Source organism: Cladophialophora psammophila (assembly GCF_000585535.1).
Source record: "Cladophialophora psammophila CBS 110553 chromosome Unknown aczJe-supercont1.11, whole genome shotgun sequence".
Classification (NCBI taxonomy): domain Eukaryota; kingdom Fungi; phylum Ascomycota; class Eurotiomycetes; order Chaetothyriales; family Herpotrichiellaceae; genus Cladophialophora; species Cladophialophora psammophila.
The window spans coordinates 1,137,114-1,163,401 of record NW_006912932.1 but is presented as its reverse complement, the minus strand read 5'-3'; the positions used below and the strand labels follow the sequence as shown (position 1 = coordinate 1,163,401).

Here is a 26,288-nt window from a genome sequence, read left to right as displayed (position 1 = left end):
AATGGCGTGTGTGGGTGGGTTGTTGGGTTGTCTGGGTTGTCTGGGTTGTCCTAGAATGGGATCAACGTCTATCGCAGCCAGAATCGACGCACAATAATTTGACACGCGGGTTGGAGTCGCAAGTCGCGAGTGCGGAGAAAGCTACCCCAGTAACTCGGTGGTTTAGGCGCCAAGATGCCTAATGTCTGGTCTCCGTTAAACTGCGAGCACCCAGCGGCTACAAACCACAGCGCGGCGATTAGGGACTCATTGCTCCCCGTGGTGCCACCGAATAAGTCCCACACTTCCTATACTTTTTGGTTGGTCATCTTGCCGCCGAACCATTGTAGACAAATATCGTATTCAATCTGACTGAGCTTAAAGGCTCTACAGACATTGACAGGGTACTTCCATACCACAAAACAAGCCACTCACTCCTTACGTTGAAGATGCGGAATATCCGACTTCTACAAGTAAAGAGCTCAAGCGCGATATCTTACCCGTCATCGATGAGGTCCGCTCCAGGTCTCCATTACAGGGTATTCCAACCGCCCCAGAGCTTTCTCGAGGGCAAGAGAACAAGGTCGAGAACACAGAACTCGAGCGAGTGAACGGCATAGAGCATATCACCACTCACACCGCTGGAGAGACGCCTAGTTAATTTCCAAAATGTCCACAGGACCTAACCTTTTCACGACGACTCTGCAATCCATCAGCCGAGTACAGGGATTCACGAACAAGCATCGAAGACGGTAGCCCCCAATATACAGAAGCAAATCTACGCCCAATCCCTTCTGACGACTTGACGCTATTAGAGATGTCCCACTCTTTTACCAGCGCTCAGTCCGGCCTTTCTAGTGCTGTTGAACCGAGTGGCCCTGAATATGAGAATTCACTTGAAGAGCGAGGCATTCATTCCCTGCCCTACCATGTGTGCCTGAGTCTAAAAGTCTAGCCAAAGCTACACTTACTTTAGTAAATATAAGAAAGAGCCCAGGCTCTAACGACGACAATACAGAAAATTTCCGGAGGAGGCTTCACAAAAGTGGAAACGGAGGTACATAGTGCAATGTAGGCCCCGACACCTAAGATATTACCAATGATAGACCGCTTCTGGGATAGCGAACGCGATGCTATTCTGGTGAATCAGCAATGGGAGCGTGAGGCTGTGTGGCCTCAAGACAGCCCACCAGCCCAACGCATTGCGGTGTAAGCCCTGCTACAGCGGAAGTGTGGGTGTGCAACCGCTACATACATTACAACGTGTTTCCCTGCTGCTGGGCTTTTCCCACAACTCCTTGTGATTCACAGATGTCCATATTTCGATGTCATGGCTCTATGCACCACTTGCAACAGCTTGCTTCGACTTGTGCCGGATCTTCAATTCCCCTAACGTGGGTTCACCGACATATGTAGATCCAGACCCGCAATATTTTTGGTATGATAACTATCACGGATGGTGTTTCAGACACTCTGATAACATATTCAAGATACAGATTGCGGCTTCTGCTGGTTGTGGTCTGTGTACGCTATTGTTTGATGCATTTGAACGCAAAGAATCAAAGGCAGCACAAGAGGCAGGTGATCTTCCGATCATCCTAGCAGGGGGCCGGACAATCAAAGATGAACGGGATGATCCTCTTCAGTTTTCGACATACATAGAGCCTAAACTAAGGTCCTTCTTTATGAGCCCCGACCAAGGACTGATCAGGCTTTGTGATCTTGACATTAGCATTGATAACGGTATGTCTTATTTACTAGAAAGCCTACAATATTTCAGTAACATAATACTAAAAGCTTCTGGCGACGTGCCTACAGACCTTCCATTCGAACCGTTTAGCAAACTGCATCGCCATTCTAACGATCCTGGCTGTGTGACGCTCGCTTCATTGTGGCTTTCATCTTGCCTGGAGAATCACGATTGCCCAACCCCCAACTTAACAGGTCTAAGTTTGTTAACACGCTTCCTCCATGTCGGGAACGCGAGCAGAAATCCACACCTTGTCGAGTTTCCGTCGGGAGCATCACTGCAGCCGTGGGTTGCTCTAAGCTACCGGTGGGGGGAAAAGGAGCCGTTGTTGAAGTTAAAGAAAGAAACTGAAGGATCTTTGAAAGCCGGTGTTGATATCGGGACTCTGGACGCAACTATTCGGGATGCAATCATCATCAGCGGGGGATTAGGAATTCAATATCTGTGGATTGATTCGTTGTGCATTTTTCAAGACCAGAAGTCGGATTGGTTGGAACAATCTTCGCAGATGAGTTACATCTATGGACAGTGGACGGTGACTATCGCCAGTGTGGACACAAATGATGCCTCAGAGAGCTTTCTGAGACCGCGAGAAACGGAGTTCGTTGGAATCTCTTGGAAAGCGAACCCGAATCAGGGCGCCAGTGAAGAATACCGAAACCCGCCGTAGGTCTACGTCTCGCACGCGTGGCCCGATCATCACGACCAGTTAATCGGACCATGGTCTAAACGGGCATAGACTCTGCAAGAAGGACTTCTGCCAAATCGAATCTTGTTCTATTCTTCTCATTAGATCGCGTGGAAATGCTGCAGCGTAGTTCAGTACGAGCGAGCCCTGAAATACGTCCCCTTGATCGAGTTCGGCCTCAACATTGCGGACAAACCTAGTGGAAGGCCCTTCTGACGATTCGACCTTTTCACAAAATTTAAACTCCTGCCTAAGTACCTAGAGAGTCCGGAATGCGATTCGGACTACGATAGATACCGCATCTAGTACAACATCGTTGAAGACTACTCTAGTCGCGGTGTGACATGCCGGCGAGATCGACTCGTTGCAATTTCAGGGAATAGCAAAATTGTACGGGATGGCTCTCTACGGCGACAGGTATGTGGCGGGTCTTTGGTAATCAAATATACTGCTAGGTTTGTTGTGGTATGCCGAAGGCTTAGAGCTATTCGGCAGCAACCTTGGTCAGTCCACTGACGTCGAGGTTAATGCTCTTTCCTGGAGCTGGGCCAACGCTCCCTCCGGGTATACCATTCGAAATGAGGGGGTAAACAAGAGTCTTGAGTCATTAGCAACGCTGGAAGACGTCAGCTTTGGTCTAGTGGAGTCAAACAATCCTTTCGGCGGTGTCTTGCATGCCAAACTTACCATACGCGGACCGGTCTACCGGTTTTCTCGGCTCTACCATCCTGCCTGGCGTTCGACAGGGAGTAATCTTTCAGCTTTGGAGCGCCACCTTTCTCATGTGATTGAGCTCGACTACGGCGAGAGGGCAAACGAGTTCTCTCGTGAAGGCTGCTACGTCGCTTTATTGGTGATGAAAGCATGGCCTTCACTCGATAATCGTGTTGACGCCCTTATCCTCCAGAATTTGCCGTCCTACAAAGACGAGAGGAGCATAGTTCTTGAACGCCTGGGTGTTTTGAAACTGAGCTTCTACAGCACATCGACGTCTCCTTCATTATCCAGAAAGATCGGACTTGAGGAAAAATCTCTGGACTATCGTCTGAATCCTGAGGGTGAGTTCCGACGGTCAAAGCGCATTTTCTGCAAAGAATTCTTCCAAGAGTATAGTAAAAGCAAATGGCCCTGCGAATCTGTAACGATTGTTTAATCACCACTAATATATCCACTGTGATGAGCTCGCAGGCTTGTCTGAGCTACAACGACCTCAAGGAGCTCTTTGGACCACGCGGCAGGCTCAACACGGAACGCCGACATCATCCTCACCAAGAGAAGTCAGTTTGCCAGGCTCTGCAGCGAAGATTCCAGATCTTTCCGTCTACACACACTGGCTGAGAAGCCGGCGTACTGATTCTTGGCGATTTGCGCTACGACGCCTGGGTATGGCTGTGAAACAAGGAAAGGGGTCGCCTATCCTCTTCGAGCAAGAACAGGGAGGACTTGGGAGCCACAAACTAAGAAGATGTGGGCATTGTGGTCAAGTCAAGCAGCCTTTTCGGGCCACATTTGGTCCCCCTGGACTCCAATTTTGGCTCCCATGTAATAGAGAAAGAGAAATGAGATCCAATTCTGATCCCCATTACTTCCACCTTTGTCCCTCACATACTGTAAATTATAGTATAATGTAACTAGTTTACTATACTGTGTCGGAGCTTAAGATTCTTGAGACCGAGAATTAACTCGATTCGCTGTCGCCTTTCCGGGGAATGCCTGCTCGCCGGAATGATGAAGAACGCGTAAGATGGAGAAGCAAATGCCGTTGCATCTTATCAAAACATCTCGGGGGAGATCATGTCATGTACATAGGAAACCAACGACAAAGGGCACGAGTCCAATACACAAACACGGCAAAGACGCCAAGGACGTAACGGGGGGGGGGGGGAGAAACAGATAGGAACCGGACGTCGAAGCTTCTCAAAACCTCTTCAAGGTTTTTGAGTCTCTGTATATACGCGCTCAGTACAAGAAGGATATATACCGTTCGGTGTTTCTATTGATCTGTCTATTTCTTGATAGCCTTCCCTCACGGTATATACCTCGAGTAAGAATTCATCTCACATCGAGGCCCTTTGCGGAGCGGTCCATGACACGGACTCGGGCTTCAACTGCGGTATAGGACCGTTAGCCTCCTCCAGAATAGTCGTGGGAATCTAGATCGACTATCACGCCTCTCGCGCCCTGCGCTCCTTGTCTACTATGATCCGGCTTTCCTCGGGGGTTAGGTATGTCTTCGGGTATAGCTAGGCTATGCTAGTGGCGCGAGTGGCGTGCTTCGGGCGAGCTGTGTAAGGGAGACTGATGATCTCTGACTGCGGCTGTTACCATTCTCTCGCCGGATTCGAGAGAGTGAAGTTGGTGAGGGTTGAGAATGATAGGTATGGTGCCGAAACACAGAGAGGATACTCATCAGGAGCTCACAGCAAAGCAAGTTACAATGGACAGCCGTGCTGGCTTCAAGCATGAAACGACACTACTGGATCTGATGTAGCTGGATTGAAAGCTTTGTAACCAAAGTCGCAGCAGGTACTGGAAGGTATGTAAAACCGGTGTGAATTTCCACCGGAGACGGTAAGCAGTATCAGATCAGGTTTGGGTGGCTAGAACAAACTAAGATTGTCTGCATTCAAGCGGTTTACGTAACATTTTACTCGCTCTAGCAATATTGGCTGTGGTGTATTCTGCCCTTCCGACGCCAGCGTGCCGTCACTTCAAGCAGACTCTCGATGGTTGGCCACGGCAGCCACCTTGGTCTCGACCTCGCCCTCGCTCGGCGGCGACCCAGTAATGTCGACACCAACTGCCAAGAGGCGATCGTCAAGCGCGCGCCGGCGCTCCTCGTCGAGATGTGAGAGGTCGACGGCGACTTCGTCACCAAATTTTGCAGCAATCTCTTCAAGCGAGAGCCCATTGGTTTCGGGGAGGCGCCACAAGAATGGAATGCAGGCCGCCGGAACAATGATAAAGACGAGGTAATATCTACGACTGGTTAGCACAGTCGCGGGAAAAGGCGATGTAGAGGACAAGAGCAAAGGCGAGACACCTACTTCCATCCAATATTGGCGAATGCGGTCGGTGCGACCTCAGTGTAGAGCAGCGTCGATGCAAAAAGACCGGCAATCGAGGTGCCTAGTCCGTGGGCTCGTACACCAGTTGGAAAGATTTCGCTGCAGTACACGTAGCTGCTGGCGTCCTGGCTGCCTCCATAAAAGGTCACAAAGAGAAACAAGAACAAGACCCCCACTGCATTGCCGCCCTTGTGGGATGTTCCCGCATAAGTGGCCACCATGGCAGTCTCGACAATCATCATGCAAATGCAGCCGGTCAGGCCGAACGTGATGATGGGAATCCGCCCCAGGCGATCGAGCAGCATGGCATTGATCCAATTCATCAACGCAGCCCACGAGGTATAGATGGCGTAGAGGAGGAGAGGGAGCCACCCGTACAGGCCGAGATTGTTGTACAAGAGGACCTGATAATTGTTGATGACGAGCACACCAGTGGATTGAGCGGCGCATCTGCCGAGCGTGTTAGCAGAAACCCACCAGTCGCGACGAAATCGAAACGTACTGCACCAGCAGGCCCGAATATATTCGCTTGCGATACGAAGCACGCTTGAGCATGCCCCAGATTCCGTGCACACCAGTCGCGTTCTCCAGCTCGATCTGTTTGGAGATTTGGTAGAATTCCTCCTTGGCTGCCAGGCCTGATGGATCATCCGGTCGAGAGTGCAGCTTTTGGAGAATCTCGAGCGCATGCCGCTCTTTTCTCTTGGAAATGAGCCAACGAGGTGATTCGGGCAACCAAGGCGAGCCGATGAGCAGGATCAGGGGCGCTACAATCTGCAGACTGAGGCATAGTCGCCACTGCACTTGAGGCGCTGCAAAATAGCAGCCCAGACCGGTGAATGCGGCCGACCCCTGAAGGCCGGAGTCAGATCTCCACTGTACGGGAATGGGTTGCAGATGTATTACTTACGTAGCCACAGACAATCAGGACCCCGTGTGAACCTTGCGCAAATGTTAGCACGAGGTGGAAACGGAAAGCGACTCGGAAAAGGCTGGTTACCCGTCATTCGACCTCGTTGCTTTGCAGGCGACAACTCCGACTATTACCGCACGTCAGTAGAGGTGCACCTCGCACGTCAAACCGAGCGACTGACCATGTACGCAGGCACGGTGACTTGCATCATGCCGACACCGACGCCATTCAGGAAGCGTCCAACGAGAAACATGGCAACGTGAGCCGCCCCCCCTTGGATCGCGGCCGAGATAACGCAGATGGCACAGACGATCTGAATGGACCTGCAGCGGCCGAGTCTGTTGAGGATCCAGTTGACAATGAGAGCACCAATAATGCCTCCCCCGGCGAACAGACCATTGGCAGCTAGTTCTCATTGTCAGACGTGTGTAATGCCAGGGAACCTGGTTGCGCTCACCGCCGATTATATCGTTTCCCTTCTTGGCATTTGGTCCGGTGAGAGAAATGTTAAAATACTCCCAGAATGCGGGCAAACCAAAGACGGAACCGATAATGGATGAATTGTATCCGTACGTAAATGACCCTAGTGCGCTGAAGAAGACGACATAAAAGTTGTACGTGTTGGCCTTGGCCGAGTGCGAGGCGTCGACCGCGTCCCCTGTGCCATGCTTGAACAAGCCCATGCTGAAGAACGAGGCGGCTCGAGCGGTGGATCCAGATACAAACGATGAAGATCGAACAGGGTACAAATGAACTCGCAGGGCCGATCAGGGGTTTATATTCCCTCTGCGCGGCCACCTACGATGCTTGCCACGAGGCGAAAGTGGATCCTTCTTGGAGTTGAACAAGGTGATGTACTCGGTACTTGGAGACGCTCCTCGCGGAGAACACTGGGCGTCAATTCTCCGTAGGTCATTATTGTGTTGGAGAACACGGCACACGAGCGGTGAGAAGCCGTGAAGCGGGACCGTGTCGCCACCGTGAGCGATGGCGTACAGCCTGGCCGTTGCGCGGCATCATGGCCGCCGCTGTGTGAACCAAGGGAGACGAAGCGTGTTTCCGTGATACCGCAGCAAAGAGACACACACGCTTTGTGGGGGAATGTTGACGAATTTGGGGAATGGAGTTGGAGAGGTCGAGCTCCCCGCGCTGGGGAGACGTGCCATGCGGCTGGGACAAGCGGGGAATCAGCTCTCCTGCTCTACCCAGAAGGCAGAAAGCCGAATTAGCGTAGGCCCACAAGGCAGAACTCCGGACGGTACATGTTCAAGCATCATTGCTCATGCAGATTCAACTTCCATTAACCTCGGGTATCCTGTTGATCGAGGGGCGATACCAACAGTCCAAGCTAAGGAGGCGAGAGGGTCAGTCCTGTACTTGTAGGTCAGTACCCAGTAGGCTGAGGCGGATTGAAAGCGGCGCGTACGAAGTGAGTGACCACGTGAGCTCCGGGCAGATGCGATACAAAGGAAGAGAGCAACATATTCCTTCATCATAATGTGGATGATCTGGGCTGACGAAGTCAACGACGAGAGGCCGCGGACAGGAATGGCCACTGCAATGTTTCCGGTATTTATTAACATTATCATCAGGGAGTAATAAGTGACCACGCCTTAGCACCCAAAGCGGTTGGTCTTAGCCTGACCGCTAGTTCACCCACCTCAGGCTGCCCAGGCTGCCCAGGCTGATGTCGGCTCCGCCTAGTTGCCTACCTAGGGCAAGCCTAAGTACCTAAGTAGGGGGTACCTCGTACCCAGTACCGGGTACTGGGTAACTCAGGTGGCCAACGCCACTGCCCAGGAGCCCCTGAATTGGTTCACCCGCTCACTCACTCGCCCGCTTTGGCCTCAGTGCAGCCCTCAGTGCCTCAGCATTGCTCCCAGGTCCCCCTTCACCGTGTAATCACGAATATATCTTGAGCGTCCGACAGCATGCACACCAGAGCACCAAATGGCCTTCGAGGGAAGTCGATTTCGAGATCAGACACCTAGGCCATCCGAAACTCAACAATGCCGATATGCCTGGCGGTTCTTGTCTCCTGTGATTGAGGGCAACAACATGAAAGGCTGTACCAGCTAGGGCGGCCATACCTCGTATGCAAGCCAACACCAAGCAGCAGAGACAGGGCTTCCGTAGGATATTACATACCACTGAGCCCCAATCTGATGATATGCTTCATTCCAACCCAGCGAGCCAATGCGTTGGAATATAGGCAGCATTGCCGAGATTGCAAGGAGAGAGAAGACGCCACCGCCGGTGTCAAAGGAGAGTGACGGCTGCAACCACCGCAGCTGTGCTGACCGAGGAGGCAAACGGCGAATTGGTCGCCCACGCTGAGGATGAGAGTCGCGGATGCCCGGGAATAGCCATACAACGCGAAGCTTGCGGCCACAAAGGCAGCAGATCCGAAGAGATGAGTCCATATGTGCATGGTTTCCATATGCACGCATCGCCAAAGACGAAGGGACTGCCTATAGGAGTATGCAGGCATGGGATGCCTTCCGGCGATGACGTCGTTGTCGCGCAGCCATCCTGGTATCTGACCTTTTGGTCCTGATCGTGGGCCAGTACATACTGGGTACGCCTCCACGTTTGGCTTGCTGGCGCATAAATTGCTGCCTGGCGCTGCGAAGGGCTTGGGTCGAGGCCGCACCTCTCACATACCGAGTAGTCGCTATGTACGATCGCCGAGGAGCACGCTATTGGAGCGATTAGTGACGAGACCGTTTGGTCGAACGACAGTAACAAGTACTGTAGTCTTAGGGCCACCACGGCCCAGATCCTGGCTGAAGCCGGGCACGCAGCCATCGCGCCATACTGACATACACCCCTTGACGCCGAGACTTCGTGGTGAAGGGGTCATTTACGGGTGGCTGTGACGCGATGGGATTCTTCAATCTCCGCTACGACAAGTGATGCTGAGCATGGGAGGCTGGAAGGATTTTCCCCGTCGTGATCCTCGATGCAACTTCCAAAAGATATTACATGATCATCGAGGTTCTTGTGGGACTTGAGAGACTTGCCTTTTGCCATAGCCCAGATATCCCTCCAGAACTGTTCTCGAGGATAGCGGAAGGGACACACCAACCGCCAGACCAGCAGATCAGGGAGGCGAGGAGGGTCAGCGCGCAATACCCCCACCATTCGCGATAGCAAACGACATACTAGGCAAAGCCCAGCAGATCAAGGCGAGAAGTGGTAATTTAGCTACATGCCACTATTCGTGACCCGGGCACGGGCAGCTCGCCTGGTACAGAGTTCCGAGTACATTTGACGGCAACGAGAGTCCTCACACACTCTTCGTCAGCCTCTGACCCTCCTCTGCTTGCTACAGAAGAATTCATTCCCTCTTGGCTCTGTCGCTGTCCCGCATGCCCACAACTGCCGAATTGTGCCTGCTTCTTTCCGATTGTTTCCACTAGGCTGCCCGCAGTGATGATACTTGACAGGCACGCAGTAAATATGGGTCTGTGGATACCGCAGGGAATTCCATCACGCCACAGGACACGCAAAACCTCTCGCCTCATCACAGAGCCTCGCAGCCGGCAACGTCGAACATTACCGCATGAACGAGCCTTTGGTGGGAGTCGCCTAGGTTCCCCTGTTCCCTCGACGGTTTTGTCCGACAGATTGTTGCTCTACTTGATACAGCCAAGGTTCGGGGATTGCTTCCATCAATGATTCTGGAACGCAACCGCAGGGGATTCATCACGCTGCAGTGGGTGAAAGCGGTCATTCTCGCAACATCCCTTGCTACGTGGTCAGACAGTAGGCGGCACTCTGTCCCTTCACCAACTACTTACCAAGTGCAGGAGGTGGACAAGGCCGTGAAGGCTCCGTTCAATACCCACATCCTCGGCTTTAGCTTCAAGCGGTTCGATCTAAGTTAGTACGAGGTACAATATCAGGAGAGCGAACCCTGGCCCCCAATAATAGTCAAGCCTACTTGTAATGGTACCGAGTACCCAGTAGAGCTCGACGAAGCCTCGGGTTCTGAAAGGGGCAACCAAGATGTTGTTCAATTTCAATGATCGCCGAGTGTCAGCCTCGTTTTGCGATCGGGAACTCTACTTGTTACTGCTTAATAATCGGTCTGCCGCGTGCGAGGCTACTATCTACTGGCTAGACTGCTACGGTCTTTCAGGGGGCACCAATCCCACAAGTTGTCGCTTCTTGCCCGTTGGCTTTTGGGATTGCTAGCTTCGGATACCAATCGCCGGGCTTGAAAGAAGTTCCTGGATCCACGGTTCTGGAATGCCCCGCAAGGCGCAAGAGAGTTGAAATTTTTCCCTACCGGTACCCAGTACCTCCTGACGGGCTTGGAAGAAACGTGGTTTGCTTTCTGAGACATGCCTTAGGGCTAGCAACCCCCTTGTGTATCTTCCGAATTTGACCCACCGGTTTCGGCAAACGAGGAATCTGCCCGTACATCACCTTCTAGAGACTCGCTTACGCAGCTGCAGGGTCTTCAAGATGGCCGCTGCACTGGCGGGAGATATCGACAATATGCTTTCCCGTTGATCAATGAGTGGCGTTACCATGGTTTCAATATGCAACTAGAACAAGGTTTCGTAACGGCCCTGGCCCCAGGCGGATGATGGTCACGCCACTGCACGTGGAAACTGGCAACGTGGGTTGCTCCCTAGCGGGACGGATCGAAAAATTATCTTCGACTCGTCCCAATCGGGGAGTCGACTATGGAGATGTGTTGTTGCAAATAGGCTCGGTGAGAGGAATTGTCGGAAGCGCCTCCTTGGCCTGACAAAGCACACAGGATCAATCCGGCCGGCTTTAAAATCATGAATTCGCCATCGCGAACCAAAGTTGGAGTCGTTCTTGAGCTGGCTTTCTGTTCCTTGGTCGAGAAGGCTTCGCATTCAAAAAGATCCGCAACGTGCGGACAAGATCCCGTGCGGAAATAGCTCCAGGACGTCTCCTTCGTTTTTCACTGTACGCCGGCACAATGGGGGATATTCCGAATTCCATGGAACATGTGGATCGGCGCGAACTGTACACGTCGCTCCCAGTTCGAGTTCAATACCTCCAGCAATTCCTTGAATTCGGAGCAGGCAAGCACTCTCCCTCCGCCCAGAGAGCTTCTGATGCCGTTCGAGCATCGAGCTGTCAAACGGGCAATTTCATAGGCCTCCTCTGCTGACCTTTGGTACGGTGTAGATGATGTCGTTGCCCTGATCGAGGGACAAAAATACATCAAAGCCATTATCCCGGCCATCGTCAACATGGTCTACAAGAAGTTGCTGAAACACGACATCACGGCCCGAGTTTTCAGTACACGAGATAGTCGTGTCGAAGAAAACCCCGTCAAATGGATCAAAGAAGACGACGCACAGATCAGGCATCGGAAGATGTTCTTGAGATGGTACCTGACGAAACTCAATTCCGACCCCAGTAAAATGGAGTACTGGCAATATCTGGACAAAGTAGGGTAAGCGCCTGTACTACCTCCCCCCCCCCTTTCGAACTTTGGACCGGACGTCCTGTACGTGCCAATCTGGTCGTCTACTTCATCATCGAGGGAGAGAAGGACATGTCTGACCATAACACTCCTAGGCTGATGCATGTCGGCAAAGGACGCCGCAATCCTCTCCATGTGGACTACATATTCCTCGGCGTGTGTCTGGGCTACATCCAGGATTCGATGACGGAAGCCATCCTCTCACACCCGCGAGTGGAGCTCACGCAGAAGATTGCCATCGTCAAGGCCATCGGCAAGGTGATCTGGATCCAGAACGACCTGATGGCGAAATGGCACGTCGAGGACGGCCGGGAGTTCTTGGACGAGGACATCGAGGAGGACATGGAGGCCGAGGCGCGCGAGCCCGAAGGCTACCTCAACGGGAAGAGGATCCTGGGCAACGGGGGAGGAAACGACGACGACTCAATCGCCGGGACGGTGTCGTCGACCTCGTCGGAGAAGAGCACCACCAGTCTCGGCCGGACGATGGAGCAGGTCCGCCTGGCCAACGAACAGCAAAAGATGACCTGCCCCTTCAGCGGCATGGTGAACGGCCCAGAGGACATGGAGAATCAGCGAGCCGCCACGTGGCGGCCGAGCCGGCGCGAGCTGTTGCAGCCCGAAGCAACGTCTCCTCCTCCGACCGGCATCCCACGACTCCGGGTGATTGATGGGAAGACGAGCTGTAAGGAGAATCTCGGTCCGAATCCATTTGCGTAAGCGGGCACAGCTCTCGATGGGTCGAGGCGATGCTGCCCCCCAGGTCCTGCTGGACCGAGCGATCTCACCTCCCACTCAGGCCTACATCGCGGAAATATCGTGGTATCTATATTGAGCGATGAAGGAATGGATCCATCTGTAAAAAGAACATCTTCTCTCTCCCTCGCCCTCGTCGCGCGTCCGTTTCTAAATCCTCACATCCTTCTCTCCTCTCTTTATCCTAGTCTGCTCTATATTGACAGAGAAATAGAGGTGTATACATGGCCAGTTGAACAGTCGAACCGCCAACTGTTTCGACTAAATGGATCGTATATACCACATTTTCCAATCACTAAATAGAAAATTTCCCTGAAAAATGGGAGGTTCAGCTAGATCGGATTGTATACAGGCCAACAATTGCGATTTGAGAAGGCCATTCCTCTGTCCATTCGTTGGTTCATTCACTCATGTATGGAGTTGCTGTGTTTCCTTGAGGCGTGCTTTGCTTTATCAAAATGTCCTCAATGGCGACCGCAATACCTCCTCGACTATCTGGATGATTTCTGCGTTTTCGTGAAATTGGGCGAATTCCAAGACCGAAGTACCCACGCCCAGCTTGCGCTTTACATCGGCTCCTCTGGCTATCAGCCACCGGGTGGCGCCGACGTGGTGATTCTCGATCGCTTCGAAGATGGCGGTCCACCCGTCCCATGTCTCCGCGTTGATCTCGCTGTCAGCGTTGAGCAGAAGCTCCATCGTGGCGATCGAGCCGGCTCGAGCGGCGCGATACAATGGTGTCGTGCCAGACACGCTCCGTGCGTGGGGAGAAGCTCCGGCCTCCAGTAGCAGATGCACGATATCCTCTTTCCCACGTTCGGCGGCGAGATGGAGGCAGGTCAAGCCCCTGCCATATTGTGCTTCGAGGTCTGGCCTGGGCTTCGATTGAAGCAGGGTTGCGACAAGATCCTTCTTGCCTGAGATCACCGCTATCGCGAGAGGACTGTAGTCATCCTCGGACAACGCTTGGGTGTCGGCGCCCTTCTGTATCAGGATGTCGAAGAGATTGGACATTCCGAAGCGATGTGCGTAAACCAATGGATTCGTCTGAGGCAAGTCCGAGACAGAACCGTGATACGCCTGCTGCCACGAGACGAAGTGAAAGTCTCCTTTCCGGCATGGCTCAATAAACCATTGCAACCTGTGGATGTAGTTGGAAAGCGGACCTCGACCACCCAAAGCGCGTAATTGTGTAAACCAATGCCTTGCGGCGAGTAGCAATAGCTTGTTGGAGGATGTGCGATGTATCAGATCAGCCTGGGTTGCACAAGGCTCCCTGAAATCAGAGAACGACAGATATTGGACAAGAGACAACCCGACATCCAGATAGCCGCGGGCTGGGATGAAGAACATTGAGAGTGCTTCGTGGCCTCTCAACCGGTGTGAAACTAAAAACTCGTAAAGAGTGAAGTGAGCCAGACTCACCACTGGGTCGTCTTGATCTCGATCAACAACGACCAAACTCCCAAGTATCTCGAGGAGATCATTTTCGTCGGTGACCATCTTCTCAAGGTCTCTCTCCGAGTCATTTGGCTTGATGGAGACGGCTTCGACAAGCTGACTCAGAGTCAGAGGTGTCAAGCATGAGACAAGCCACATCAACATCTTGCAGACTGCGTCCAAGTCATGGGCATTCTGTTCCTTGACTTGTTCCAGAACACGGATGTAGGTGTTTTCCAGTCCTCTGGGAAGCTCACGGAGAGCCCCGCGGATTGCTTTATCATTTGTTATTTTTGAAATGATGTCTAACTGGAATTTCACCCAAAGGAACCTGTCCCGCAATGAATCAGCTCGCGAAGGGCTCTAGTGTCCCGAAGACTTACATGCCACCGGCTTCGCGAGATAGTGTTTCGATGACGAGGGCTTTTAGCTCAGGAGACCTGATCCTGATTTTGCGTGCAGCAACTCGTGCATTCACCTCGGCGCGGACGAACGAACTGATGTCGCCTCCAATGTTGTGTTCGAGCGTGACACGGTAAGCGGCCATGGTTCCCATGTGTTTCTGAAGCGAGTGGTCATGGCGACCTGTAGCGATAACTCGGACTATAGCACCTTCTGTTCCTACAATTCTGCCTAGGGCTGAGACAAAATCTTCAAGTTCCGTACATTCGTCCACAGCGTCGATCACAACCACGAGGGTGCCAACAGTTTGAATCGAAGTTGTTAGCAGAGCGAGAAGGTCGGTGCTGCTGATAGCATTGCCGAAGTTAGCTTCGTATTTTTGATAAAGACTGGTGGCTTCATCCAGCAAGTCTGGATGTTGGCATATGAGTTGCAGCAAAATAGCCCCCAGGAAACTTTTCAAGGTTCGTTTCGCTGAGTTTCTGTGGTCAAAGTAGAAATACACCAAGCTCATTGCTGGTTCAGCAGTCTGTGCACGAAGCGCTTGAATAATGGAAGACCTAGAGGCGTCAGAGAGATTGCTGCACGGAGAACAAGCGGACAAGCTCACGCCAGGACGGTCTTCCCACTACCGGCTAGCTCGTCCTGTCAGTAAAGCTTTGAGAGATTGAGGGAGCCACGCACGGATCCCATTTATCCACAGGAGGGTTGATGGCCCGCTCGACCAAGATATGTAGGTTGCGGACTCGAAGAACCAACTGCCTGTTCCAGGATGATGATGTTTCAAACCCTCCTCTAAGTTCTCGTTAACATTGATTGAACTTGGATCTAGCCACTTGAACAAAACTCTTCGTTCTTCTCTGTCATCCCTGCGTGCTGCTCGTGTCTGCAGAGCTTCGACGCCCATAGAGCTTCGCTGAGAAAGTAGACGGACACTCCGTAACGTTAAGCTACAGGACAAATTAGTGTCGGTTTGGTTGCTGATCAGGCAGTGTCCGCTTTAGAGCTTACCTCACATCCACAGCCATGGCTGTGCTCAGAAGATCTCGGAGTCTGGATAACCTGGCCAAGGCATCTTTGGTTTCTTTCTCCTTGAACGGCCATATGATCATCTTCCCAAGATTCCGTACTCGATGGCCGGCAACCTGCTCACAGGCGGCAATGGAATTCCTGACAGAGAGCAGAGACTCTTTGCACTCCTGTAAAACGCCTGAATTGCTGAGTTCGTTCAGAGCCGACTTGCTGCCGGAAGCCGCCACCCGATCATCATCATCCGTCAGACATTGCAGCTGCCCGATGACAGTGTCTATTGCGGCAGTCTCACTCAAGAGCTGCCGCAGCTCTCTCGGGGCTCTGTGGACAGCTCCCACGAATGAGTAGCCCTCAGCGAGAACAGTGCCGCTCAACGACATCAGCCCCGCAATGGCCGATGCTGCACCCAGGATTTCGGCCATGATGGAAGGCTGGTGGGAGACTGAATGGAGGCAGGCGTCAAGCATACGAAAACATCAAGGCATCTTGACAAGACGCTGATCCAAGAGATTCAGGACTGGTGCCCTGAAAAGATGTGAGCTTCCTAAAGACCGTTATATCTACTCCGTACCTACCTCCGTTGGGACGAGGAGGTAGTTAATAGCAACAGGCGAGAGGAGCCAGATTCGGGCTCGCCCAGCATTGCCAATGCTCGCGTAGGCGCCCAGGGAGCAAGTGTGAACTTTGGTGGAACTTCATCGGCGCTTCCTGAGGCCCTGAGCAGCACATTTGAGCCGCCGAAAAGGGTCAGATAGCCGCCCTCCAACCTGGCCAATCCTTTGTCCCTAGGCTAGTATTACTTACCTAGAAATACCTGACCTGCCTGCTGAAATTGATTAATTCAGGGGCCGAACAGCGTCTTGGTGTTTACATCGTACTGCTCGTACTTGGAACCAGTGCTAAAAATATTCCACCACTATGAGGAAGGTTATCCGGGCACGTGACGGCGCCTGGTATTTTCATTCAAACGCTCTGTTGCTCTTTTTTCCCTCTTTTCCAAGGACGAGGTAATCAATCAATATTGGATATTACCTTACAGAAAATGCAGTACGGAGAGGAGAGCGACAATTCAAAACTACGTTTCTCCAAACGTACGACCTGTCCTATCCACCCCTTGGCGCCATTCCATCCATTGACGGGCCTGACACGTCAAGGCTTACTACTGGTATTAGACTGAAAAATAGGGGATTGCGAATACTCAGGCCGACCACGCCAGCACCGAGGTTCCCTAAGGCAGGGCAACAAAGAGCTTCCAGTTCCCGCCGACAGCTGGTATTTAACTTACGAGAGAGTTCCCCTCTCGTTAAATATAGGTAAAACACAGCTCGAATAGCTTCTTCCAGGCAGTTCGATAGAGCACGTCACCCTGACTGACTTCTCCGAAGCACCTTCACATAACAGATCCAGCACTGCGTTTCCCACACGGCTCTTGATGAAGGAGTCTGTCTACTTTCTTTGACTACACCAATATTAAACATTCTCATCAATACAGTCTTTGCCTAACACCTATTTTTTTTTTTGCAAATCATGCAGAAGAGCCAAGACCAGGGAATGACTGCCACCGGCAATTATCCCAAATGGCTGCAAGCTGACCATGACCTGCGGTGACCCTCTATGGTTTCCCGCTGCCGATCCCTACAAATACCTCCGCTAAGACCTCATTCTCCAAGCATTTTGCCTAGCCTAAAATTTATCCCTGCGATGCTGGAACTTGCGATGAATACTTTCAGGTGATCTCTCAGGCATAAGGGCCTCGAACTCAGAGGTATGTCAGGTCTAGCTTCCACAGAGGAGCTTGGAGGACAAAGTGAAAGACCATGATACTGGTGACTGGATTTCTCATCATATGGCTAGCTGCTGCCTTTGCCGCCGTTGTCGTCAAGGGTGACGCCGGCCAGCAAGCTGGCAGTTTCTCCAGACGAGTCCAACCACTACAGGACGTGGTAAGCATTTGTGTCATCTACCGGTGTTGGTGCGCATGATATTGAGGACTGCCTCAAGGTGACTTGGGACGAGAATTCCATCATGATTCGGGGTCGGCGACTTCTGCTGCTCTCTGGCGAATTGCACCCATTTCGCATTCCGTCTCCGGGTCTATGGCTCAATATCGATATTTCACAAAGTCAAGGCTATCAGCTACAACAGTGTTTCATTCGATACAGATTGGGGACTTCTAGAAGGCGCGCCTGGGAACGCCGTTGCGCAGGGAGTGTTTGCTTTAGACGAGTTGTTCTCGGCTGCTGCCGCGGTCGTTGTGTACTTCGTTCCGTGGGAAAAGGTGTTCGAATACGTCAAGCGGACGCTGTGGAAGATCTGGGACTATATCTGTGAAGTGTTGACCTGGATCTGGGGAGAAGATTAAGGGCATGGCCAGCACTGCAGTCTCCTTCTTCTAGGCAGAAGGCATGTGGAACGGTGACCATTCCACCTGTAATACCGTGCCAGGAGCCACAGGCCGAGCAAGATATGGGTAGGCGATTAGAGAGGACTAGGAAGTACCATGTTGGACAAAGGGTCTGAATTTTGATTGATTGTGCGAGAGGGAGAGGAAATTACCTGGTTCACATGGCCGGCTAATCTACCCTACGAGGCACTCCTATTGTAACAGAGCACTTCAGGGTTCGGCGTGCACGTGCAACAACGCACAGAGGCCTGTCCAGCAGGTCGGGAATCGAGAACGCGTTTCTGGTTGGCACTGACAAGACAACACCACCACCAAAACCCCCCCGGGGGGGTGGGGGGGCAGCGGCTAGGGCTACGAACACCTAGCACAGCGGCAGCATCGAGGAACAGGACAGGACTGATAAAACACTCAAGAATTAGGTAGACGGCACCAAAAGCCATAGAATTCGTGATACTCTACTCAAACTGTAAAGAAAGGCACTCTGCCAGCCCATTTTGGTTTGACATGTGACTAGACAACTGCTCTCCCCCCTTGCTACCTCTCTACCAGCCCTGCACAGCACAACACAGCACAGCCACTTTACCTTGTTACACTATAAATGGCACTCTATCCAGCTTCGCTGAACATCAAGGGTATATAGTACAACTAGATCCTCTTACAATCCTTGTAATGGGGAGTGAACAAAGTGAAGCTGAATGCGACGACTCAGCGGAAGGACAGGATAGATTTAAATATGGTCTGGGTGGACCTCAGGCGTTCCGAAGGTCTCACTAGTCGTACCTCACCCTCTGGGACCGGGGCGTATTTGGCGGATAGATTTTCATCGCCGATAATTTACCTAGGTAGGCAGAGGCTTCTTTCACTTAGGGGCTAGGTCGCCCGTATTCAGACCCATCAGCCTGCAGTTTCAGCTTGCCCATCTTAGATGAAGGGAAAGCTCGAGGCTGTCAGTATATGGAGTAGGCGAAGCAGAGGATTCGTTGATGTTCAAGACGCCAATGATGACCACCTTCAATAGGTGGAAGTAATAGTTCTTCCTGCACAACCGTCGGATCCGCAACCCTCTGTTTAAGAAATTTGTACGGCCAGGCTGTCGCCAATGTCCAGTAATCCTGCACGCCCATTGCCACCCTCGCTTTGACTGTCCAGGCTTTCGACAGATCGATTCTCGCACGCTTCAGCGAACTCGATGGTGGCTTCGTAAGTCTCGCTCTCTGAACCAACAAATGTCCCAAAATGAATTCCAACGCTGTTACGTGACTGGACGTCAAGATGGATCGCAATGGCATCAGCTGGAGAAGCATGGAATGCTGCGGGTATGTCGTGATGCGACAGTCGCAGCCCCATGTAGGAAAAGAACCCTAGAGTTCCACCGCGCCATATAGGAATGAATGAAAGATCGACAGGGCCGAATTCCTCCCCAACTTCTCTGAAAACGGGACAGACAACGTCCGATCTTGATGTCCTGCGATAGCCTGTATCACCGGCATGATAGATGGCCCCTCGTCGGGCCACCTTGGATTCGCTTGATTCGTCCTGTGAGCGAAGAAAACGTTCGACGACCCAGCCACACCAGAGCGTACGCCCCTGGTCGACGGGACTCCGTGCAGAGTTATGCTGGGCGGGCACACATGAGAATCTGAAAACGACTTGATCGGTCGACGCTAGCAGTGGCTGGACACCGAAGTCTTCAAGACTGTACTCGCGGTTTTGCCACCAGTCCATCTCGCAGATTTGTGCCCCTGAAACCCCAATAGATGACATCCATTGTCCGATGCCAAGTCCGACAAAAAACTTTGCCTGGGGAAACTTCTTCACAATCGCCTTGATTGAAGCAGCGTCCAGATGGTCGTAATGATTGTGGGAAATAAAGACTGCATCGCAACCTGGTAGGTCCCCGGCCTGACAAGGAGCTTGCTTGAACCGTGCGACACCGCTATTCTGTGTCGGTCCTGCTCGCATGGAAAAGATAGGATCGAAAAGAAGCCATGTGCTCTTGTGCTCGGGATTATCGAGAGGTGGCAGCTCCACCAGGGCGCTTGCATGGCCTAACCAAGTTCCGACGATACAACTGGACTTGTCAAGATTCCTCCTTCCCAGATCCGCCTTACCCCAGTCTGGAGTGATGACGTTGAGTTGTCGGGCTCTTTGATGACCACTGAGCTCATCAGAGTACCATCCAAGTGGGAAGGACGATTGAAACAGTTCGGCCCATGTTGGCGTCCCTGCGGATGGCCATGGATTGATGAAGGCGCTGGCGGAATTGTTAGAGTGGTGTGCGGGGCGTGACGATTTACGCTTCAAACCAGACATGGTTGTGGGTATTCATTGCAATTCCACACCGGACATTGCCATAATGATGATATATGTTTCCACAAGTGCGGCAGGCAGAGTAGAGGAGAGAGAAGGTAGAGAGGAGAGAGGAGAGAGGTTGGAGGCAAGTTAGTGAAGCTGGTGGCGGTTACGAGGTAGTGGGCCGTGTAACGCTTTGACGGGAGGGACGTGCAGAGGCTGGTGAGGCGCCAGAGCAGCAGCCGAAGTTGATCCATCGAGGGAGAAAACAATGACGACATGATGGTGATGCTCAAGATGCTTCAAATTTCATCTCGTGCAAAACACCACAAAGCCGCCACGTCCATGTCTATGTCCATCACCACGCTATGAAGTTGTTGCAAATATTCACTTTTGGTGTGTGACAGGTTGGATCCTCCCGGCCAACGCCGTGCATCGCAATGTGATATGTCGCTCACGGCCATATTCACTACTGCGGGCAGACGCCTGCGCGAGAAGACAGGACTTCACGACCATTCACTCTCACTTCACTTCACTTACTAATGTTTGTTTGCGGCTAATTTATACCCGTCGTCCACTGCGACTTGGCTTTGACTCTCTTCTCAATTTCCTCCCAAATACACACCCATGACCAACATCGACCATGGCTTCTTCACCTGACCAAAATGTGTTGCAGGTGAACGTGATGGCGATGCAGTCGCTATACATCAATGTCCCGGATCCCGCGGCCTCCCCTGAAACGGTCCAGCACATGATTCTGGGAAAACTCGCACGGCGCGGCGTCAAGCTGAGCAGCATACTAGTTACTTCAAATCCGGGCAACGTGTCTGGTCTGCAAGTCGGTCAAGAACTAGCTACTAGAGCAGTCAAGGGTATCTTGCCTCATCCCGCATCACGGGCCATGCAAAACTTCATAAATCCTTCATTGCTGACACGAAGGAAACAGATAGTGCTGTCTTCCATATGTTCAACTCGAATCCCTCGCTTCCATCTTGGGACAAATTGCCCGACAATGAGGAGGAGACCCCTTTCGCTCCGCATTTGGATGTGTTGACTCAAAAGCCGATCACTTGGTTCTATGACCCGATCCCAAAAGCTGACTCGACACTCTCGTCCGCTTCTCCCGGTCCTCCGATTGCCCCGAACCATGCCTCTGTTGCTCCTGCTAAAGACAACCAAGCTGAGGCTGGTGATGGACCTACTCCTTCAACCTCTGTTTCAAGAACGCCGTATCGTGTCAGCAAACGACAGCCGAAGCGAGGCAAACGCGGTCCTAAACAAGCCGATGAATCACTCGCGAGGCCAAGAACACGCGCTCAGAAGCGAGCTGCCCTCGAAGCTCTAGAAGCTAAGATGCAAGCCAGATCCAGCAGGCCTGAGAAGCGCTTCTTGGCTCGCACCCAGAACCCGTTTAATTTTGCCAGCCGCGTCGAACGCATCGGCATCAAACTAGCTCTAGACCAGTACGGCCACCAGCGGCAACAGCAATTGAAGAAAAGACTGGCGAGGGCCACGGAGAACCGTTGGAGAGGCCAGCCCCGAGACCTGACCGATGACGACAAGATGGACGTGATTACCAAGGGTGAGCGCTCTCTTTCTGTTTCCTTTTGTAGTCTTGATTTGTTTGGTTTCGGCCGTCAAAGTGACATACCAACTGACCGCCTCCCATGCGCAGAGTTCGAGAAGGCTTTCGAGAAGATGTGATCCGACACGGCGCTCTCCTTGGAACAGCTCGACAACGCGAGCATTATTTCTTTCAACCGCAGACCTTCCTTTCAGAGTTAATACTGTGCGACACGGTGAAGCAGAGTGGTTCACTAGCTGCGCAAAGAGGTTTAGGTCTTAGATGAGATGAGCATTGGCTATGCAAAAAAAGAGGCGAGAATATGCATGTATCCTTGAAAATCAAATCGCCAACGCACTCAAATTTGCCGCGTCTGCCTTGTCTTTGTCTAATTCCTTCTTGTGAACAGCGTTTCCATTTGCCTCCTCCACTGCCGCATCCTCAGGCACACTGATCCCCCATTTCGTGCAGATCCTTCTCGCCACGCCCTCTCCGCTCCACCACGCCCCGGTCGTCGTTCCCAACGCAATAAACGGCGCGGTGTGTTCGCCCGCCAACCACAGGCCCCGTTTCCACATCCCGCCCGCGTCGCGCATGACTTCAATGTCCTCGTCGCCCCGCTCGAGGCCGACTTGGAAATTACAGTACGAGCCGTTCCCCGCGAAAGGGTCGGCCTGCCACCTCGTCATCAGGAACGATCCGGGCTCACAGGCGGGGTTGGCGTGGCTGTAGTTGGGCAGACGGGAGTAGAATGGGGATGCAAAGCTGTCGAGGGTGGCGTTGTATTCTGGCGAGTGGCTCGGGAGGTCCTTGATGGAATTGACCAGATGTGTACCGCAGGGTCCGTAGATGTAGAATAGCAGCGTCGGATGGGCGCAATGCGCTGGGAGGTGAGCGAGTGAGACGACGGATTGATTCCATGCTTCATCCCTCGCGTGAGGCACGTAGGCCGGATCGTGGAAGTGCGTGAATATCGGATAGCTCGACAGGTTTTTGGGGTCCTCTTCCGTGTCGGGAGGAGAAAGCCAGAAGGCGGACGGGAAGGTCACGTAGAGCTTCTCCAGGCGGCCGTAGTTGATATTGGAGATGGCTGAGGCCAGTCTTGGTGGCAGCGCCGGCGTGAATGCCCGCGTGTGGTGTCGTTTTAGCCAGCCCAGCGGGCATGTGATGACGACTTCGTCAAAGTTGGATTGGTCGCCAGATGAAGCTGTAACGGTAACCTTGACACCGTCGTCGTTGCTGTCGTCGGACGTTGTTTCGAAATGAACGACTTCCGTCTCGAGTCTCAGGTCGACTTTACTCTCGTCTGTCGCGGAGCGGCCAATTTCCTTCAAGATGTCCCTGTAGGTTCCGGCAACGAAGACATTCTCTCCCTCGATACATTCTTCCAGGAAGAAGAATTTGAGACTCTGTTTCTCGACCGAGCCGCCCACAAAAGGCCCCCACATCTGCGCTTCATGCAGAAGGTCTTGTTTTCTCCGTCCACTGAGCTCTTTGTCCGCGTCAAGCTTAGATTTGAAGTACTCAAAGAGACTCACTCGGGGGTCGATGTCGGCAGAGTGCTCATCGGAATACTTGAATGCATCGACGACCATCTCCCACATTTTACTCGACAGCCAGACGGCTTCAGAGTCAGACCTCCTTCTTCCCTCGGTGTCGAAAAGCGCCTGGTGCTCTTCTGGCTCCAAGATGGTCAGGCCGGTCTTGTTGGCGAGATGCATAATGGGATTCCCACTGGTACCGTGAATCCAATTTGGCCCCATGTCCATGAGGTAGCCACCTGATTCCATCTGATGGACTCTCCCGCCGATACGGTTTCGGGCTTCAAACAGCGTCACTTTGACGCCGCTGCGAGCGAGGACGTCGGAGCAGCGAAGTCCTGCAATGCCCGCGCCGATAACCGCCACGTGGGGGATTTTGCTAGATGGCAGCGTGCCGGCACATCGCAAGGCTTGCATAGTGGAAGAGGGTGGAGAAGACGATAGCATTGGACTATCCGCATTGCCATTGTGCGCACTGTGAGCAAGGTCCCGAGAGATTCGAGACATACAATCCAAGTTGGATGTTCGAGGGCGAGGGTTGGTGCAACGATAGGAGACGTGGAGAAGGAGTGTCGGCCCTGAGCGAATGAGATGCGGCGTCTCGACAAACTGCCGTGCTCCCTGAAATTTGGAGGGGCTGTACCTTGAGTAGGTAAGTAGGGATATAGACTTCGGTCTTAAAAGATTATAAGAATGTAAACAGTGACGCTGATATTTTCCGAGGGTGTTTATCAATATTAAGAGCTCAACTGGATAAGGGACACGATGGCCCTTGATTGGTGGTCGAGCCATCAACTTGAGATCGGGGCGTGATGGCTCTGGATCGTCGCTGTTGCCCACGTGGCTTGCTACCGTCAGGCACTTGCGGTTGCCCGCCGGGCACAAAAAGAGCAAAGGAATAGAAGACAATAATCCTTCAACAAACATAACCTCTTCAATTGATTTCCAATAGCGATCATAATACATTTGGTTGATGATCCCTTTCCACCCCAGACTGGCTGCGAACAGTCCATGCAGATAAAAATGCAAATATCCCATGCTCTTTTGTGCTATCTCGAACATGCCTCCGTAATCAAACAAATATCCTCCCTGGCCAGTCATCCTGCTGCTTCCATCCATATCTTTGCAGGCCGCTTCATCTGGACCAAGCTCCCTGGCTGAGCGAAAGCAGCCCCTGCACGCAGTCGAGCTCTTCACCTTTGGCCTTCTCTTTTGTTGGGGATTGCTGACTGTCAAACCCTTCTTCATGGCGCTTTCGTGAAGAACTGGCATCTGGGAACGTCATCTCCTCATTTTCCTGCAAGACCGGCCGTTGACGTGCGCTAGGCTGCGTTCTGCGTAAAGGATGCTCCGACAGTCTCGTACCAGGCGCCCAATTCTCTTTGTCTGAGTCTCCAGATGGTGATCTGACGTGGCCGTGAACAGGCTTAGATTTGCAACCCGATGGCTCCACCGCTAAATCCAGGCCTTGTAGACGCCCCAGTGAAGACTTCGCGCGAGACAGCTTCCGTCTGGTTTCTTTCGGAGTGGCCAGGCGAGCATTGGTCTTCGACAAAGATGGGCTGAGAGCCTGCAGACGCGGCTTGAAACTGTTTGATCGAATGAGGTTGATGGCGCTGACAGCAGATCCCGCACTTTCGGCTTCAGCCTGGGTCGAAAGGGCATCTTTGGTCTTACTATCGCAGTAAAACTCCCAAGTTCTGGCGTCCCGAGATCGGCCAAATATTCCTTTCGACCCTGCCCCTTGTGCGCTCTCGCGGAAAACCTCCACACCATTCAAGGCGCTTTTGCTGCGAACCAGGGGGGCCTTTTCCTTGTTATGTGCGGTTGGAGGTGAAGCCCGTGGCTTTTCTGGGGATGGTGTGGGGTCATTGTTGGTCCGAACCTTGACAGCTCCGTCCACAGTCATTGCCAGCCGTACAAAACTCGACGTTCTCACAAGAGGTTCCTTAGAGACACTGATCACTCCGGTCTTCCCTTGTCCCTCTGGTCCGTGACTAGGAGATTTTACTCCGGTCATCTCATCGTGGCCTCTCTTTCTAGCGCTTCCCTGGTCACTACTAGCTTCCAACTGGGTATCACAATTCTCGGGCACGTCCTTTTGAATCCCATCTGCAGGCGGCATGGTCCCAATGCTCAACCCGCCCTCCTCAAAGCTGGATGGCGGCGTGATTCTGCCAAGGGTTTCCTGGGAGCTATGCTTGACGCTAGTCTCATCCTCTGATGGGGATGGGTTGAGAAGATCGTGAATGCTTGAGCCTCGCGAAGCGGGTCGGTTGATTGGCTCAACAGGCGCCAGAGTTGAGTTGAAATGGGGCAAAGAGGCGGAAAGGTCCTCAGGAACTGGAGATGAGCTCGTCTGAGCAGGAACAGGGCTCGCAGCATTGTTACGTAGATGGGCAACGAGCTCATGAGGCTGCAGTGGTTTGGACCGACGGCGGTCATTCTGGCGACGGTTCTGGAACCATATCTAGAAGGAGGTCAGCTTCCTTGATACCAACTGGTGACTGTAGGTGGGTGCCCACCTGAACTTCTTTCTCGCCGAGTGCAACCCGGCGGACTATCTGGGCTCTTTCGGCCTTGTCTGGTTTGGAGTTTTGTTGGTACGCGGCTTCGAGGGTGGCACAGTCCTGGGGACTATGGACGGTGATTAGAAGACGTCTCAGGGCAGAAAGCGCGGGGTAGGTCAACCAACCTCGTTCTTCTTCTCTTTGCTTTGACCGCTACAGATGTCTCGGCAGAAGACATGTTACTCGAATGGAGTTGGAAGCCATAAGGAGGTTGTTGAGGTCCTGGTTCTGTCGTGTTGCGTGCATCTCGCCCCATTATCGCAACGTGAAACGAAATATGGAGGGCAGGGAGACGGTCAGAGGCGCGACAGCAAAACAAGGTGTAAAGTAGTATAGTAGGTACCTAGTCGTTTTCCTCGGCGGCGCGGTTGGGGGTTGAAGGCGCGTCACGTCTATGCCAAGATAATGAGATC

The 26,288-nt window shown here is 52.6% G+C and overlaps 10 protein-coding genes across 10 annotated transcripts; 5 read left to right on the top strand and 5 right to left on the bottom strand.

Annotated features, from left to right (window-relative positions):
* Positions 1-691: 691 nt before the first annotated feature.
* A1O5_07640 (uncharacterized protein) lies at positions 692-1,174 on the top strand (the record flags this gene model as incomplete). Its single annotated transcript, XM_007748229.1, has 1 exon — positions 692-1,174. A coding segment is annotated over one exon (243 nt), but the record flags the coding sequence as incomplete, so codon positions are not given.
* A 130-nt stretch (positions 1,175-1,304) lies between these two features.
* On the top strand, positions 1,305-2,399 carry A1O5_07639 (uncharacterized protein; the record flags this gene model as incomplete). The annotated part of the gene is made up of 2 exons (XM_007748228.1): positions 1,305-1,722; positions 1,777-2,399. The coding sequence occupies 2 exons, from the start codon at positions 1,305-1,307 to the stop codon at positions 2,397-2,399; spliced, it is 1,041 nt and encodes a 346-aa protein (XP_007746418.1).
* A 2,729-nt stretch (positions 2,400-5,128) lies between these two features.
* On the bottom strand, positions 5,129-7,081 carry A1O5_07638 (uncharacterized protein; the record flags this gene model as incomplete). The annotated part of the gene is made up of 7 exons (XM_007748227.1): positions 5,129-5,396; positions 5,465-5,935; positions 5,988-6,337; positions 6,396-6,427; positions 6,486-6,525; positions 6,580-6,803; positions 6,856-7,081. 7 exons carry the CDS (start codon positions 7,079-7,081, stop codon positions 5,129-5,131), a joined length of 1,611 nt encoding a protein of 536 aa, XP_007746417.1.
* Positions 7,082-11,361: 4,280 nt separating this feature from the next.
* On the top strand, positions 11,362-12,594 carry A1O5_07637 (uncharacterized protein; the record flags this gene model as incomplete). The annotated part of the gene is made up of 3 exons (XM_007748226.1): positions 11,362-11,521; positions 11,574-11,844; positions 11,970-12,594. The coding sequence occupies 3 exons, from the start codon at positions 11,362-11,364 to the stop codon at positions 12,592-12,594; spliced, it is 1,056 nt and encodes a 351-aa protein (XP_007746416.1).
* A 489-nt stretch (positions 12,595-13,083) lies between these two features.
* On the bottom strand, positions 13,084-15,379 carry A1O5_07636 (uncharacterized protein; the record flags this gene model as incomplete). Its single annotated transcript, XM_007748225.1, has 4 exons — positions 13,084-14,401; positions 14,454-15,032; positions 15,083-15,107; positions 15,157-15,379. The coding sequence occupies 4 exons, from the start codon at positions 15,377-15,379 to the stop codon at positions 13,084-13,086; spliced, it is 2,145 nt and encodes a 714-aa protein (XP_007746415.1).
* Positions 15,380-17,321: 1,942 nt separating this feature from the next.
* On the top strand, positions 17,322-17,866 carry A1O5_07635 (uncharacterized protein; the record flags this gene model as incomplete). The annotated part of the gene is made up of 2 exons (XM_007748224.1): positions 17,322-17,447; positions 17,633-17,866. 2 exons carry the CDS (start codon positions 17,322-17,324, stop codon positions 17,864-17,866), a joined length of 360 nt encoding a protein of 119 aa, XP_007746414.1.
* Positions 17,867-18,976: 1,110 nt separating this feature from the next.
* Positions 18,977-20,221, bottom strand: A1O5_07634 (uncharacterized protein; the record flags this gene model as incomplete). The annotated part of the gene is made up of 1 exon (XM_007748223.1): positions 18,977-20,221. The coding sequence occupies one exon, from the start codon at positions 20,219-20,221 to the stop codon at positions 18,977-18,979; it is 1,245 nt and encodes a 414-aa protein (XP_007746413.1).
* A 622-nt stretch (positions 20,222-20,843) lies between these two features.
* Positions 20,844-21,904, top strand: A1O5_07633 (uncharacterized protein; the record flags this gene model as incomplete). Its single annotated transcript, XM_007748222.1, has 3 exons — positions 20,844-21,072; positions 21,147-21,782; positions 21,876-21,904. 3 exons carry the CDS (start codon positions 20,844-20,846, stop codon positions 21,902-21,904), a joined length of 894 nt encoding a protein of 297 aa, XP_007746412.1.
* A 201-nt stretch (positions 21,905-22,105) lies between these two features.
* On the bottom strand, positions 22,106-23,722 carry A1O5_07632 (uncharacterized protein; the record flags this gene model as incomplete). The annotated part of the gene is made up of 1 exon (XM_007748221.1): positions 22,106-23,722. The coding sequence occupies one exon, from the start codon at positions 23,720-23,722 to the stop codon at positions 22,106-22,108; it is 1,617 nt and encodes a 538-aa protein (XP_007746411.1).
* Positions 23,723-24,440: 718 nt separating this feature from the next.
* A1O5_07631 (uncharacterized protein) lies at positions 24,441-26,131 on the bottom strand (the record flags this gene model as incomplete). Its single annotated transcript, XM_007748220.1, has 3 exons — positions 24,441-25,775; positions 25,831-25,942; positions 26,001-26,131. 3 exons carry the CDS (start codon positions 26,129-26,131, stop codon positions 24,441-24,443), a joined length of 1,578 nt encoding a protein of 525 aa, XP_007746410.1.
* Positions 26,132-26,288: the final 157 nt, after the last annotated feature.